The following is a 17,825-nucleotide window of genomic DNA, read 5'->3' as shown; positions in this document are numbered from 1 at the left end:
ACATTAGATTAGGTAGGTGACAAAATGACACTACAAAACAAAAATCAACCTTGTGTCAAATTTTATACTCTAAATATTTTTAAAGACCAAAAAAACAAAATAAAACATTAACAACTTGACAGAAAATGTTATAAAATTTATATCTGTACTTCTGATATGTAAATCAGGAAAACCAAACCGTACCTTAATTAGTCAAATCAAATAGACTTAACAGGCTTCAAGTTTTCCCACTAGTAAAATGGAGAAATTTCTATGTAGAATAGCTATATTATAGATAGCGCAACGAAACAGTAAGGATCAATACTTCTAATGGCGCAGGAGAAGAAAGTGAGGCTGGTGACTTTGCACAGCCCTCTCTCACTCAAATAAAATTCGATTGCATGTCACGTCATCATCTCCCTGATGTCATGGTCCTCTTTGAGAATGAAGGACAAACTACAACCTGCAAGTAGTCAGAGCTGCCCTATTGGGGACCCAGCTGGTCAATTCCAGTTGGGCAACTCAGTTTGTCCTCCTCATCTCTTCTGGTATCAGAAGAACACCTGAAGGTGTTCTGCCTAAAGGAAGTTAAATTTTGGTGGCTGAAACCTACCTAGTTAACTTGGTGTTTACTGGCTAGATTTCCTTCTCACAGACCAAGCCTTAAAGCCAATTCATTCTGGATCTCTGCCCAAGCACCACTTAATGGTCATTTTTTGGGCACCCCTGACTCAGAGTGGATGTAAATAGTAACTGTTTCTCTTTTGGCCAGCAACCATGAGGGTCTTTCCCTCCTAGTTGATCTTTTTTTTTAATTAAAGGGGCCATCCCTTGACTCATTTCTTAGAGGCCTATTCACTGAAAGGGTATTGGCTCACTCAAAGTGAGAACTTGAAAAGAACTTATCTTAAAAAGGCCAAGGTGTCCCACTGCATCCTGGGCCATCTTCAGTAGTCCTGATCCATTTCTGGCCACTACGCCCAGATGGCTCGGGAGGAGAAAGTGAGGCTGGTGACTTTGCACAGCCCTCCCTCACTCAAATTAAATTCAATTTCAAGTCATGTCATCATCTACCTGATGTCATGGCCCTCTTCAAGAATGAAAGACAAACCACAACTACAAGAATTTCTCAATAAAATTAGCATAAAATATCCCTACTTAAAAAAAATTATACCATAAAAGAATTAAGTCATTTTATATAAATGAACAATTCTCAAGTATCACCCAGGCTAGTTTCAGTTATTTATTAAAGTAAAATGAAAAAAGGCATTTGTGGTAAAGTTCTTCAGAAGATAAAGAATTTCATGGAAGACAGTAATAGTTAGCAACATATCAATGTAACCTTTTGTCAAGGGGATCTCATGTTACTTGTAACATTTTAAACTAAAGTTAATAAAATATATTTAGCATATAAGAATGTAATGGTATGGTATGGATTATTACAATACAATTATAACTAATCATTTTAAAACTAAACAAAAAATCACAACTATATTTTTACCTCCGTGGTTTTCCCATCAGCCGTCTAATTTTTCCCCATTCCACTCTTGTTAACTTTCGGGTCTTCAGGTTAGGAAAAGACTCTTTCAGACAGACACAAAAGTCATTATCTCCTTCAAATAGCGGTCTATTAAAACAAAGGTGACATTTTAATAATTTTCAAGCAACTGACTACATTCTTTAAATGAATAAAAAAAATGCATATTAATTTTCTATGGTTAGTTAAACGCTAAACTTTTCATTATAAAAATAACTGCTATTGCCACTATGTATTAACAACAATAGCTAGAATTATTACATGGTGCTTTAAGTTTTGCAAAGCACTTTACAAAATAAATCAGTTGATCCTCACAATAACTATGAGAGGTAGCTATTATTATCACCCTCATTTTTCAGACTCAGGGTCACATGGCTAAGAAAGTATCCGAATAAATGACTCAAAATGCTACTCCTTAAGATATATGAGTCACTGACACTTGTTATGTTGAACTCAAAAGCTGCATGGGGACTATTATCTGCAAAGGAAATATCATGACAGACCAGGTTGCTGTTGTTTTTGTGTCATTCAGTCGTGTTCTACTCTTCATGACCCTGTGGACCATCTGCCTATGGGGTTTTCTTGGTAAAGATACTGACTGAAGTGGTTTGCCATTTCCTTCTCCAGTGGAGTAAGGCAACAGAGGTTAAGTGATTTGCCCAGGGTCACATAAGTAGTAAGTGTCTAAGCCGAATTTGAACTCAGGTCTTCCGGACTCCAGGTCCAGTGCTCTATCCACTGAGCCACGTAGCTGCCTCCTAGACAAACCACACCACTAATTTAAAATGATCTATAAATATATTTAATGTGTGCCCCTATAGAAAGAATATAATTTCTTGTCTTAAGGATCATGTCTTAGCTTAGTTATGGTGTCAATGAAATCCCCAAATGTGAGGGTCGACTTCAAAACTGCCTCAAACCCACAATTAACACCAATTAATCAACAAGTATTTACCTGTATGACAAATATATGCCTACTATGTACCAGGTACTGGAGAAACAAAAACAAAAAAGAAACAGCTCCTGACTTTGTAGAGCTTACATTTTATTAGAGGAAATAACACGTGCATGTCTAAGTATAATACAAAATAAAGACATAAAAAGAAGAACTTTTTTTTGTGGGGGGAGGGAGTACTAGAAGTTGAGAGGATCAGGAAAGGCCTCACATAGAGGTGTGATGCTTAAGCTAAGCTTTGATGGAAACAAGGGGTTCTAGGAAGGGTTGCATTCTTGGTATGGGAGACAACCTTGCAGAGGCACAGACATAGGAGATGAAGTGTGGCATGTGAGGAATAGAAACAAGTACATTTTGGCTTAACTGCAAAGAGCATGAAGGGAAGTCCTCTAGGAGATTAACTCAGTCCTAGAAATCCAGGAGTATGGAAGACTGACTAATGGTTCCAGGAGTTTTGACTGGCTCCTAGGAATCCCAGTGGAACTTTTGGGTAGGAAACTGAAGACTTGAGTTTCACTAATAATGTTTTCATTACTGTGCCCAAAAGAAGTTAAATGCTTCATAGAGGAAGGGTAGATTTGGGAAGTGAATAACTGGTTAAGAAGATGGTAACTTAAGAAATGAGTTTGGATTTGTGGAACATGACCTAAAATGTAGGGATATGATCTTGACTCATAATAGAGTGCACTTAGAGAAAGAACTGCTAAAAATGTACTTGCCAGTAAGCCTATAAATCTAATCAAATGGGCTTTTCCCACTGGGCTTCATTCATTTTGGAATGTTTTGACTTTTCCATCATGCCCCAAGAAAATTTATCATTGGGAAATCTCATCTCTCACAAAAACTAATTAATTAACCTTGTTACTTACACCTAATCAAAGGCTGCCCCTCTGATTTGAAGGAGGAACTACAAAAATTCTCCATTTATGGAGAAGGCACAGGTCAGACATCTTAAAGACATCATAATTTCCCACCCGGCTGCACTTATTTTGGAATACTTTGACTCCTCCACCAAGCCATCTTCTGGGAACTTCCTCATTTCCCTGCCTCATCCCCTTTTCAGCTTTCTTTTATGTATAGTCTTCCCTCATTAGATTGTAAACTCCTTGAGGGAAGGGACTGTCTTTCTTATTTGAATCCCCAGTGCTTAGCACAGAGCCTGCCATATAGTAGGCACTTAATGTTTAATGACTATAAACTGACTATAAATGGAAAAAGGGAGAGAAAACTGTATCTACATCTAGCTATACATACCTACACACACACCCCCCACCAAATTGGACACCGGGGCCTACAACATAGGGAGAAGAGTATAGAAATGCCAAGAAATGAACAAAACAAAAACCCAAGAAAGCAGGCATTAATAATGACTTGCCTCAGATGTTAACACAAAATAAATTATAATTAACAAATAAGGTAAAAATATATAGACAACTAACAGGAATATAAGATCAAAAGCCATTCTCCAATATTTAAGTGATCAAAGGATGATGAATAAATTGTTCTCAAAATAAGAATTAGAGACTATTAACAACCATTTCTTTCTCAGCTCTGCTTTAGACTCTCCAGGCTTCACCACCATTCCTCAACTGGATATCTTCTGAGGTCTACATTTTGGGGAGGGGCCCAAGCCAGCCATCTTTCATTCCTTTCCCAGTCTGCTTCTGACTTTCTAGACTTCCAGCCTTACTCCAACCCCCATGCAGGTACTTCTCCTTTTCTTCCCTTTGTTTCAACTCCCTTTTATATAGTGTACTTCCCCATTAGAATGTGAACTCCTTGACGGGAGATACTGTCTTAATTTTTGTTTATATTTGTATCCCTAGTGCTTCAGCACAATGCCTGGCACATAGTAAGTGCTTGGTAAATGTTTGTTGACATTATGAGAAAGAACATTCTAAATCATTAATAATAAAAGAAATGCAAATCAAAACAACCCTGAAATTTTACTTCAAAACCAGTAAATTGGTAAAAATGACAAAAGATGGGAATAGTCAATGCCAAAGGGGTTGTAAAAAGATAGATACATTGATTCATTGTTATTGGAACTATAAATTAATCTGATCAGTCTAGAAAATAATTGGAATAATATGAGTAAAGTAATTAAAATATCTGTATCCTTTGACCAAGAGATTCTTCTTCTGACCCCTCAATGAGGTCAATAAAAAAAAAATGAAAGCTCCAAACATACCAACTTTTTTGAAACAAAGTAGATGCTCATCAACTGAGGGAATGACTAAACAAATTGTGATACATGAATGTAATAGAATATTACTACGCAGTAAAAAATGATGAGATGAATACAGAAAAACATGGATAAAGACTTAATAGAAAAAGTGCAAAATGATGGAAGCAGAGTCAGGAAAACATTATACAATATGACAACAAAAACAGTTAAAAACAAGAACCACCAAACAACTGAAACAGAATAATGCAAAATTATAAAGAACAAGCTTGGCCTCAGAAGAGACAGGAGAGGACACTTCTACCGGCTCCACTGCAGCAGTCAGGGGCCGTGAGTATGGGATATTGCATTACATCAGATTTTTTCAATGCTGTTTGTTTTCTTTAATGCTTTGTTTTAAGGAATGGATCTCTGGGAAGGGAAGGAAGAAATCGAGGCAATGTAAAAATGAAATATATCAACAAAAATCCATGGTTAAAAAGTAAGATTAACCAGGGATCATAGTGCAAGCAGACAAATTTGGCCTCATAGATACAACCGAGATCTGGCAAGAGAGGATTTACAATTGGAATATGGAAGGGTATTCCTTATGGCAAAAGAATGATAGGTAAAAAGATGTAAGAGTAGCATTGTCTATTAAAAAGAAATTTTTGCAAGTGGAATAGGAATAGGAGAAAGCAGGATAAAAGGAATTTGGATGAAAATCAGTGGAAGTAAAAACAAAAGTGATAGGGGCAGCTAGGTGGCGCAGTAGACAAAACACTGACCCTGGAGTCAGTCTCAGACACATAATACTTACTAGCTGTGTGACTCTGGGCAAGTCACTTAATCCCAATTGCCTCACCAAAAAAACCCCCAAAAAACAAACAAACAAAAAAAAAACAGAAGTGATATCATCATCAAAATACAGACCTCCAGACAGAAAAAGGAAATGGATGAGTTTGGGAAACAAATAACAAGCCTGGCACAGAAGAATAATATAATAGTTACAGAGAACTTGAACTTCCTGGACATTTAATTCCATACCACATTTATTAAGTAGTTATTCTAGAAAAGGTACTATGTTAGAATACAAAGATAAGTGGATGGAACTCTCTTCCCAAAGCAGAATAGTCGCCTGTTTCTTGACTTAATGATAACTTGATTCTTTTTTAAAATTAAATTTGTTTTCAATTATGAAACATTAGTTTTCTTCTTCCCATTTTCCCTTCATTCCATGGGAAAAGAAAAAAGAAAAAGAAAACCCTTGTAACAAAAAGAAAACCCTTATACAAGTAAGCATAATCAAACAAAACAAATTTTCATACTGGCCATGTCCAAAAATGTGTGCTTCATTCTGCATATAAGTCCATCTCCTCTTTGACAGGAGGTAGGTAGCATTTTTCATCATTGCTCCTCTTAAACTGTTCCTTTAAAAAGAAGAGGAACCAACAAGGGAAACTACTATTCTGAATATAATTCTTGGGAAAAAAAGGGGGGGTGGAGTCTGCATTGGTAGGTGAAGTGGAAATGATGCTATTTTTGTTTGTGACTGAAGTGACCACACCATCCAAAAATTTGTGATTAAAAACAGGAAAGGAAAAACAAGTCTAGTCTGATATGTAGCCTAGATTTGAGAAGCACTAATTTCAAGGGTTTAGAAAAAAGGATAAGCAGAAGCAATTCTGGAATACGGCTCTCTTGAAGGGTACATCTATCAAATAAAAAAAAGGGATAAGTAAAAGTGGGGACTGTAGCATTGTATATTCTTTAGATGAAACCTGCCCATGACGAATGGGAAGCTCTCAAGGATAAAATTATGAAGACACAAAGAAAAGCAATTCTGATGATGAACAAAAGGGAGAGCTGTCTAAAGAGGTCAATGAGGATGCTAGGGAACTAATCAACCAAATATGAGCTTCAAAAGATATGGATATAAGATGGGAAAATGTCCCAATTCTTGTACTCAGTTTAAAAACAATCAACCTCATAAGTAAATGGTAGGAGAGGCATAGCTTGACAGCAGTTGATCTGAAAATACTCTGTAATTAAGTGCAATTAGTGCAATGGATGGAGGACCAATACTAGAGTTAGGAAGACTAGAGTTCACATCTGGCATCGTATAATTACTAGCTGTGTGACCCTGGGCAAGTCAATTAACCTTTGGTTTGCCTCAGTTTCTTCAATTGTAAAATGGTAATAGTAACAGTACCTACCTCCCAAGGTTGCTGTGAGGATCAATTGTAAAGTGTCTAGGAAAGTGCTTGGCACGTAGGAAGTATTATATAAATGTTACTGATGATGATGATGATGATGATGGTGATGATGATGATGATGAAGAATCCAAAAATGCTAATAAGATCTTAGGTTGCATTAAGAAAAGCAGAGTGAGTAGAACTATGAAAGTGATAGTCCTACTGTAGTCTGCTCTAGCCATACTACTTTATGTAATATTGTCTTCAGTCCTGGGTATGATAATAGACAGAATATGTCCAGAGCAGGTTAACAAGAGGCCTAGAGATGATGCTGTATGAATTTCAGTTGAAGGAACTTGGATTTTTTAGGCTGAAGAGAAGACTTAGAGGTGGGAGGAAGAAGCTATGGTAGCACTCTTTAAGTATTTCAGGAGAAAGACTTGTTCTCCTTGGCCTCAGAAGGCAGAATCTTATAAGGGCAATTGACAAGTTTTAGAGAGGTACATTTATGTTTGATTCAAGGAAGATGTTCTTTATAATATTTTATTATTTTTTTTGGTGAGGCAATTGGAGTTAAGCGACTTGCCCAGAGTCACACAGCTAGTGAATATTATGTGTCTGAGGCTGGATTTGAACTCAGGTCCTCCTGACTCCAGGGCTGGTGCTCTATCCACTGCGCCACCTAGTTGCCCAAAGGAAAATGTTCTTAACAAGGACAGCTACTCCCAGTTAACTCTCTAAAATTGAAATAAGTTTGCATAGGTACTAGAAGTCTTCAAGCAAAGGCTAGATATTGTCAAGTTTTTTTGTAAAAAGGACTCTTATTCAGGTACAGGTGGCCACTCAGGTCTCTTTTAGTGCTGAATCTATGATTTTGATTCTGTGATTCAGATAAAACATCACCCTCAAAAATCTTTCCAAACCCATTAGAAACCTGGAGAGAGGCAAGAAATCATCTCACTCACAAGTCCCTAAAACCAGGAGCCAACCTGGGCCCAGAAATTACTCTATTTCTTAACACAAAGTAGTTGTGAATCCCTTGAGCCAGATCCAATTCAAATCTCAATCTTCATGGGACTCAAAGTTTCTAGACTAGAGTGGAATTAGATTATCAGGTAGGTGACCAATAAAATAAAGAAATTAGAAGACAATGATTAGTTAATAAAACATAGATTTCTAGCAAGTGACTACCAAAATCTTCAGAATTTTTCCCATAGTTCTTACAGCTGTGAGGCCTAGTTTCAATCAAATATTTTCCAACTCCTTTCTATTTATATACAGGTCACCTACTAGTGAGTTATTTAAGTACTTCTTCCGAAAACAGTTACGATCAATATTTTCCAAAATGCTATCTGAATAATTTTTTATCACCAATCATGTCTTTATCATCAAACTAACATAAAAACCCAAGAAAACAGATCTTTCACTGCAGATATTAATCTGTCTTTGAAGAATTAACAGAATGTTCATTTTGGAGTATCTCTACTATTGTCCTTTAAAAATCACATTAAAAAGATACTTTTATTTAATTCATCAACAGATCTTTCAACTCCTTTCTCAAAAAGGGAGACAGAAAAGTCAAGAAAACTATGTGCAAAGTAGGTTTATTTGAGAAGGAACAGAAAATTTTATCTAAAAGGACTGAAGAGAATAACCATTTATTAAGCACCTACTATATGCAAGGCACTATGCTAAATGCATTTTAAAAAAATCTCATCTAAAAAAGAATAACGCTAAGGACCAAAAATATATAGATAGGATTTTAATTTATGATGCTTGAAAAACTTAAATTTATAGTTCAAGTGAGTATAACACATAATACATACTTATCTATATTTGAATAGAACCATTCATATATACACCACTTGTGCGCTTTAGGAAGTTTGAGAAGGTTACGTAGACGGAAGCCAATCTTCTGTGAAGCTTTCTTGTCTGGTGTTGACATTGTTGCTGTGAATTTCTAGGAGATGAAATAGAGATTATTTGAAATTCAGTTTCCTAAGTGAAGACAGAGATCCGTGATCCTCTGTAGAAAAGGCAAATAGTTTTGTATAACTTTATAAAACATTCAAAATTCCTAAGCTCAAATTTTTATTAATATGAGTTTTGATTACTTTATTCTAATTTAAGGCCTAAAGGTTTTCATAAAACATATCATAAAAATCAAAATTGATAATCATCTTATTATCCACCCTAGATAATGCCATCATATGAAAAAGGATCCAAGATCTTATCAATGTGGGGAATACCTCCAATGATATAGTTTTACCTTCTATGCTGTGACTGTTTCCTCCTAACAAAATGGATGCCTATCCATCTATAATTCCTTGTTTTGCTTCATGACCAACCTACCAACTTTTCCAGTCATATATTTAAAAATATATTTTGTTCATCTCTTGTTTTTATATCACCTTTATTTCCAAATGGGCTTCTCTTTTTTCATCTCTCAAAGAGGGCTATTGTGTATGATAAAGAATAAAGAAGAGGCAAAAAAAATCTTGTTTTTATTCTTCAAATTCAGTGTTGATTTTGTTTTTTGCTCTAACAAGTCAATGAAACCATACACAAACTAACTCTAGAATGATGTTACCATATTTTTTGAAGAAGTTTTTTTCTAATGGAAGCCCCCCCAAAAAACAACCAAAAAACCCCCAAAAAAACAATATAAAAAAATCCCTGAGGGAAAGAACAAGTTTTAAACCAGATTCTGTTTTTAATTAGTAAATTAAATTCTACTTTTTTTTTATGGTCATAATTTGTTGTAACAAATTCCATAGCATATTCAAACTTTTTTGCTGCAGTGTAATTTCAATAGAAGTAGATAGGGAGATAGTAGAGTTGCTAGAAACCAGAATCCTGGCATTGGGGAAGAACAAAAATTCACGACCAACCTGTTTCTATAACAGTGAACTATCAAATGAACAGACAAGTAATGGACAAGTAAGGAACACATATGGAGACTATACACACAGCCCTTTTCTCTACATTTTTCTTCCTTCGAACTCTTAGATCTTTTTGCTTATGTACATTCTATGATTAATATGGTGGGGTTTTTTGAGTGTTATCTACTTCAACAGCCTTTGTTGGAGGCTATTTACTCATTCCAATCATGCTCCAATTGCTCAAGAATTTTGGAAAGCCTTTTTCAGAATGGTCTTCAGACTCATTTTATAAGCCATTCACAATAATGACTGCACTACTGAAATTTCTGATAAAATGTGTTCAAAAGTCCTCCTCTCTTGAGTCCCTATTCCTCATACTGCCAATTTCACCTAGCCAAGCCTCAACCTTGGATCATTCCCATCATTCATTACCTTCCTTCCTACACATGTGCTGCTAAATAAAAGTGGACATGGAGAAAATCACTTAACTTTTAACTATGTCCAATTCAAAGTTATGCTACACAATCTCAACTGGGCTTTCACAGTCACTAAGCAATTCTCCTATAGCTACCTTATCAACTCACTCTCCACTGCAGCAATCTCAAAACTTTTTATTCTTCCTCAAACATTCCATGGCTTCTTACTCTCTCAGTTGAGAACTTTGCCACATATTTTACTGATAGCCCTCTGTCATCCCCACTCTCTTATTTTTATTCTCTCCCTGTCTAGTGGCTTATTTTCTACTGCCTAAAAATGTCCATGTCTGCCCTATCCTGAAAACACTTTCACTTAATCCTTTTATCCCTGCTAACAAACATCCTCTATCTATTTTGTCCTTGTAGCTAAACTCCTAGAAAAGATTATCTACAATAGGTGCTTCTACTCTCTCTTTCACTCTCTTCTTAACCCCTTACAATCCACCTTCCAATCTTATTATTCTACTGAAATTGATCTCTCCAAAATTATTAATGATCTCTTAACTGCCAATCCAGTGGCCTTTTTTTTTTCTTTTTTTTTTTTAAGGGCAATTGCGGTTAAGTGACTTGCCCAGAGTAACACAGCTAGTAAGTGTCAAGTGTTTGGTCTGAGGCTGGATTTGAACGCAGGTCCTCCTGAATTCAGGGCCGGTGCTTTATCCACTGTGCCACCTAGCTCTCCCTTCCAGTGGCCTTTTCTCAATCCTCATTCTTCCTGACTTCTCTGCAGCCTGTGACTTTGTTGATCACTCTTTCCTCCTTAATACTCTCATCTCTCTAGGTTTTCAGGACACCATTGTCTTGGTTCTCTGCCTACTTATCAGACCACTCCTTCTATCTTCTTTGCACAATCCTCTTACACCCTTAAACCATAGATGTTCTTCAGGGTTCTTCTGGGCTCTCTTCTTTCTCCCTCTATACTACTTCACCTGATGATATCAACTTCCATGGATTTAATTACCATTTCTATGCTGATGATTCTCAAATCTGCCTATCCTGTCCCAAACTCTCCTCTGACCTCCAATCTCACACCTCCAACTACCTTTAAGATGTCTCAAACTAGAAGTCCCATAGACATCTTAAACTCACTATATCTGAAACAGAACTTGTTATCTTTCCCTCTAAACCCTGTTCAATCCTCCACCTTCCCTGTTACTGTACAGGGCACAGCACCATCCTCCTAGTCCCTTGGGTTTGTAAGTGAAGAGTTAACCCAGACTCCTCACTATCTTTCACCTCCTATATCTAATCTGTTGCTAAGGCCTGTTGATTTCACCTTTGCAACATCTCTCACATACATCTTCACGTGTATATGAATACATATATTTCTCTCCTCTGACACTGCCACCACTCTAATGCAGGCCCTCATTACCTCATGCCTGGACTATTGCTGTATCCTGTAAGTGGGTCTGCCTATCTCAAGTCTCTCCCTACTCTGATCCATTCTCCATTCAGCCACTAGTGATTTTCCTAAAGTGTAGATCTGATCATGCCCTCCCCTTTTCTCTACTACTCAATAAACTCCAATGGCTTCCTGATGTCTTCAGGACCAAATACAAAATGCTGTTCGGGACTCAAAGCCCTTTCTAACCTAGTCCCCTCCTACCTTTCCAGTCTTCTTACACTTTACTCTTCAGTCTATTGACATGGCCCTACTGGTTGTTCCATGAACAATCCATCTCTTGGTTCTAGGCATTTTCATTGTCTGTTGCCTGTGTTTGGAATGCTCTTCCCTCCTCTGCTCTGACTACTGACCTTCCTGACTTCTTTTAAGTCTTAACTAAAATCCCACCTTCTACAGAAAACAATGGATAGAGTGCCAGGCCGGGAGTCAAGAAGACCTGAGTTCAAATCTGGCCTCAGGACTTTACTAGCTATGTGACCCTAGGCAAGTCACTTAACCCTGTTTGTCTCAGTTTCCTCATCTATAAAATGAACTGGAGAAGGAAATGGCAAACCACTTCAATATCTTTGCAAAGAAACCCCCAAATAGAGTCAGGAAGAGTCGGACAAGACTAAAACAACTGAACAACCAAGCAGGAAGCCTTCTCCAAGCCCTCTTAATTCCACTGTCTTCCTTCTGTTAACTATTTCCTATTTATCCTATACATAGCTTGCTTTTTTGTATATATTTGTTTGCATGTTGTCATTCCCCAATATCATGTGCTCCTTGAGTGCAGGGACTGTCTTTTGCCTGTTTTGTATCCCCAGTACTTAGCCCAGTGCCTAGCACATAGGAGGCACTTAATTAATGTTTACTATTTGACTGATTGATGAAGACATTACCACACCTACCTTATTAGGTAGACTTGACTCTCAAACTCTTATTTCCAAAAAGCAAATACAACCTTAAAGGCTGAAAATCTGCCACCATAGCAAATATTCTGGGCTCTAATAACAGTACCTTTGCACATTTTTCCTCATATGCACTTTGATATTCTTTGTATTACACTTATTTGCCCCCACTAAATTGTAAAATGCCTTGAGAACAAGGTCACGTTTCATTCATTTTTGTATATGCTCTAAAGATCTAGCTAATAATGGTCAAAAAGTTTGTTGAATTAAACAAATGCCTTGATGACTGTATTACAGACACTGAGAATAATTGAAAAGTAAAGTTCAAAACACATTTTGAACAATAGTTAACACTATGTATAAATGTTTATTATAAACTTCCAGGGAGTCTATTTTGAACACAATAATGATCACCTGGATGCATAAATTTAGATATGTTTCCTTTTGGGGGTAGAGGGAAAGGATGCGTATGTTTCCTGGCCTCCAAGTTCAACTGCAATGCTTCATTATAGTGTAAAGGTGACACTACTTTCTCACTGTACCTGAAAGCTGTAGCAGTTTACACAATGTATGCCAATAAAAAGCAATGCCAACTCCCCTTTGGAAAAGATTGTCCTATGGACAAAAAGTAATCCTGATTGTGTGCCAAAAGTTAAGACATACAGTTCTAGATCTCATAAAAATTGGAAAATACATCTTATGGGGAGGCCTAATTCCAGCTCTGGGAGTGGATAAGAGCTCATCCATACATTCAATGCCAGTTTTAGGGATAATGATGATGCTATAAGCACTACCAATATAAAACAATTGTCCCACCATGGCACCTCCAGTGTGAAGAAAAACCAAACAAGTATATGATTCTGGAAGAACACAAACCAAATACAACATGGCATCTTAACATCAACCTCTAGCACAGTTTACAAGGCTAACAGGAATGGGGTCCCTAAGGAGCAGGAAGAATCTACAATCCTACAGATCAGAATGTGTATTTTTGGCTTCGAAGCTCAGGCCTCCAGTTATACTGTAAGGGCTTTTATGGAAGTTGCACTGACTTGAGTCATAAAGAAATTAACTTAAAATGGCAGATCCTGAGCCCTTTATCTCTTCACCTATTACCAGGCAAATCTCCGAAGGCAGATCTTTATGGAGAGTTTAGAGGAAAGCATAGATTAGAATCACAAAAAAGTGGTATGGAAGGATTAACAGGATCTTAATTTTTGCAATGAAGCAGCCTGGTAAATTATGTGCTGTAAATATAGGGTCAGGGAATGAGTGTTTGGAACAGCTGCACCAGAGAATAAGACAAGGAATGGGTTTGAGTAAAAGGACTGCTGAATAGCAGTGAATGCCCAATTGAAGTCACATACAATTAATTGTATAGTACATGAAATCCAGTCAGTTTTATGGCTTTCACCAGAAATGCTGGTGAAAAAGGAAATGAATGCTAGGGTTAACACGGATTAAGAAACCAAGGAGGTCTTGGAGGTGAGGCATTCTAAAATTAGGTAAGATATAGAAGCAAGTGAAACCAAAGTGAATTAGCAAGTGAAAAGCAAACAGTATCTATAAGCAAGTGTGTTTTTCTTTTAAGGTAAATATCTGTTTCATCAAGGACATTAGAGCAGTCATTCAGTTGACAAGTATTTACTAAATGCTTACTATGTGTTAGACACGATGCTAAATACTGGTGATACAAAGGAAAAGAAAAGGAAAAAAAGTTCCTGCCCACAAGGAGTATACATTTTAATGGAGAAAACAAATAAAAATAGCTAGGCAAACATAAGACATATAAAGAGCAGACAGAAGGTACTATGTGAGGGAAAGGCACTAGCAGCTGAAGGGACATGGCAAAGCCTACCACAGAAAGTAGAATTTGAGCTGAGTCTTGAAGGAATCTGGGGAAACGAAGAGGTGAAAGTTACTGGGCAGAAACCTCTGAGAGGGCACGAGGGGCAGCCAACACTAAGGCATAGAGATGCGATATGAAGTGCTGAGTATGAGGAACTGCAAATAGGTCAATGTACCTAAATCATAGCATGTGTGGAAGGGAATAAAATATAAGAACCCTGAAATGATAGGAAGGGGTCAGAATTCAAAGAGCTTGAAATGCCAAATGAGTTTATACTTGATATTGGACATAGTAAGGAGCCCCTGAAGCTCAATGGGCAGAGGATATGGTCAGACTTGTGCTTTACAAAAACCACTTTAGCAGTTGAGTGAGGAGAGAGTTGAGGCAGGGAGACCCATTATAAGGTTACTGCAGAAGTCCAGGTTGAGAAATGATGAGATATCGAACAAGGATTGCGACTGTGTGAATGGACAAAGATGTTGTAAAGATAGAAAAGGCAAGGCAATGGAATGGATATATGGGGTAAATGAGGGTGAAAAGTCAAGGATTACACAGAGGATGAGAGCCTGGGAGGATAATCGTACTGTCAACAATAATATGGAAGTCCAGAAGAAGTAAGGGTTTAGGGGTAGAAGGGAAGATAATGAATTATTTTAGACATGTTGAGTTTGAGATATCTCTGGGACATCCAGGTCGATAAATCCAAAAGGAATATGGTGATAGAGAACTAGCTCAGAAGAAATACTTGGCTATATAATCTGGGAATCATCTGCATAGAGATGATAAATGAACCTGTGGGAGCTGATGAGATCACAAAGTTAGATACAGAGAAGAAGAAAAGAAAGTCCAGGACAAAGCCTTAAGAGATAACCATGGTTACTTGCTATGACATGGATGAAGAAATCACAAAGCAGATTAAGAAGTAGAGTCTGGACAGATAGGAAGAGAAACAGGAGAAAGCAAAGTTATGAAAGCCTAGAGGAAAAAATACCCAGGAAGGTAATTAACCATGTCAATGGACAGAAGGATATAAGGATGAGAATTGAAAAAAGGCCATTAGATATGGCAATTAAGAGATCATTGGTAACTTTGGAGAAGAGAGTTTGAGATAAATGATAAGGGCTGATGCCAGACTGCAAAGAGTTTAGAAAAGAGTGAAAGGAGAGGAAGTGGAGGCACTTAGTGCAAATGGCTTTCTCAAGGAATTTAGCCACGAAGCAGAAAGATAAAGGATGATAGTAAAACAAGGATAGCAGAACCAAGTGAAGGTTTTTAAGGATAAGGGAGACAAATACCTATTTGTCAGCACTAAGGAAGAAGCCAGTAGGTAGAAACTGAAGATTAAAGGGGATGAGGGGCCAACTCTTCATCTGAGACAGGAGTAAAGGAGAAAAAAGTAGGGTAATATGTCTAGATGATGTGAGATGAGAAGATGAAGTGTCTGCAAATGTTTACAATGTTTTTTTTTGTGAAGTATGAGACAAAAGTTCTCAGCTAATAGGAAGGAAAAGTGTTTTATGGGACACTTGAGGAGAAATAAGGTTTGGAAAAGCTGATATGGAAAGTGCAATGGTGGATACAGAAGGGAGGGAAAAAATGTCTTGCTGAAATGAGGGCCCAGTTGAGATTAGATGATATAAACCTGTAGTGGACTCAGCATAGTATTGTGATTTCTTCCAGCTTTGTTCAACAGTATATGAGTAAGATCAAAGAAGGTAGACAGTGGGAATAATCTAAGGCAAAGCCAAAACTTTGGCAAGGCAAAGTTTATCAGACAAAGCGGGGGAGAGACAACAAATGCAAGAGAAGGGGAAAGTGCAAAGCTGACTTGCTTCACCCAAAGGTTGAGAGAAGGTAAAAAGGATAGTGGTGCCCATGTGGGTGTAATGGTCTAGGAAAGAAGTGGGGGATAGATGGAATGGGAGTCAAAGTCACAGTGAGAAAGAAGAACAAGGTTAGGGGGTTATAAGGCATAAGGAAAGGTAGATTGAAAAAAGCATTACTTAGAGAAAAGATTTGTTATACTGTATCACAAGAAAATTAATTACAATCAGATAATAAAGACTTGCTACAGACCATATGCAATTGTATTTTAAAGAGCCCTTTGCTGTAAAGATTCCTGCTACATATTAAGAATTTATCTGTTATTGATACTAAGATTTTGAAAAAAGTTTTCTATCTATAGCAAATTTTCTTATTTTGAATAATCTTTTTAATATAATTTTTTAGCACAGTCCCAAGATACAATGGTTTTGAATTTCACTAGGCTTATTCACCATTATCAAATTAATACTTCGTATCTGATTTTTTTAAGGAAGTAGGAGGCATAATGGTGAAACTAGGTCAGTTAGTATTTTTAAAACGCTGGGGCTTATGGTCATATAACCAAACCCTAAAACCTTCTTATCATAATCAAAATAAAAGAATACAATTTCTTTCTCTCCCAACAATACACACTCTTCATTGTTTTATGACTTCTTTTCCCCTTCAAGGCTGCTCTTATATTGTCTAGGATGCAGGAGGTACTTGGGATGGTTAAGAGCAAGAACATAAAAAACACGAATAAGAGTTCTAGATTCAAAAGACAGAACTAACTAAAGTTTCATGAAACCTTCAAATATTTGGATGCAAGGGCTACTTCTACAAACAACAACCCAAACTTAGAGTTCAACTTAATTACTATTGAAAAACTTAGTCAAGGGGAAAAAAAAGACACTGGTTTAAACTTAAGAAAAAGCTTAAGACCACTTCACAACCATCAGATTGGGAAAACTGACAAAAAGGGAAAATGAGAAAAGATGGAGGGTCTGAAGGGAAGGAAACAGATACATTAATGTACTTTTAGTGGAACCGTAAATTGTTGCAGCATTCTGAAAGGTAATTTGGGAATATGCCCCCTAAATTACTAAACTGCATATCCTTTCACCAAGCAGCATCATTATTAGGCCTTTGCCCCAAAAAGATCAAATGAAGAAGAAAAGGACACATGTACAAAATATTTATGGAGCAGCTCTTTTTGTCATGGTAAAGAAATGGAAACTAAGAGGTGGTCCATCTGTTGGGGAATAACTGAACAAATTACGGTATATGAATGTGATGTAATACAATAGTGTTGTAAGAAATGATGAAAAAGATGGTTTCAGAAAAACTTGGGAAGTCTTGTATGAACTGAACCAGACCAAAGTAAGTAGAATCAGGAGAACAATTAATACCATAACATGTTAAAATGAACAGTTTTGAAAGTCTTAAGAATTTTGATTAATACGATGATCACCCATGATGCCACAGGACTGACAATGAAGAGTGCTACTGACCTCCTGACAAAGAGGCGATGTACTAAAACACAGAATTAGACACACATTTCTGGGCATAGCCAACATGGGAATTTGTTTTGTTTGACTACGCATATTTATCACAAAGGTTTTGCTTTTCTTTTCCTTTTTCATTGGGGGTGGGGAGAGAGAGAGAGAGAGAGAGAGAGAGAGAGAGAGAG

General features: G+C 37.0%; 1 protein-coding gene across 1 annotated transcript in view; it reads right to left on the bottom strand.

The window, feature by feature from the left end:
* LOC114049824 (protein lin-9 homolog) overlaps positions 1-17,825 on the bottom strand; it is a 75,870-nt gene that overhangs the window by 18,957 nt on the left and 39,088 nt on the right. Inside the window, exons 5-6 of the mRNA XM_027871242.1 lie at positions 8,657-8,790; positions 1,481-1,606 (exon numbers count right to left, since the gene is read on the bottom strand). Coding sequence (XP_027727043.1) covers positions 1,481-1,606; positions 8,657-8,790 — 260 coding nt within the window. The remainder of the gene's footprint in view (positions 1-1,480; positions 1,607-8,656; positions 8,791-17,825) is intronic.

The sequence above is a fragment of the Vombatus ursinus genome, unplaced genomic scaffold (assembly GCF_900497805.2).
Source record: "Vombatus ursinus unplaced genomic scaffold, bare-nosed wombat genome assembly UNPS02014798.1, whole genome shotgun sequence".
Lineage (NCBI taxonomy): Eukaryota > Metazoa > Chordata > Mammalia > Diprotodontia > Vombatidae > Vombatus > Vombatus ursinus.
This window is presented reverse-complemented; position numbering and strand designations above follow the sequence as displayed.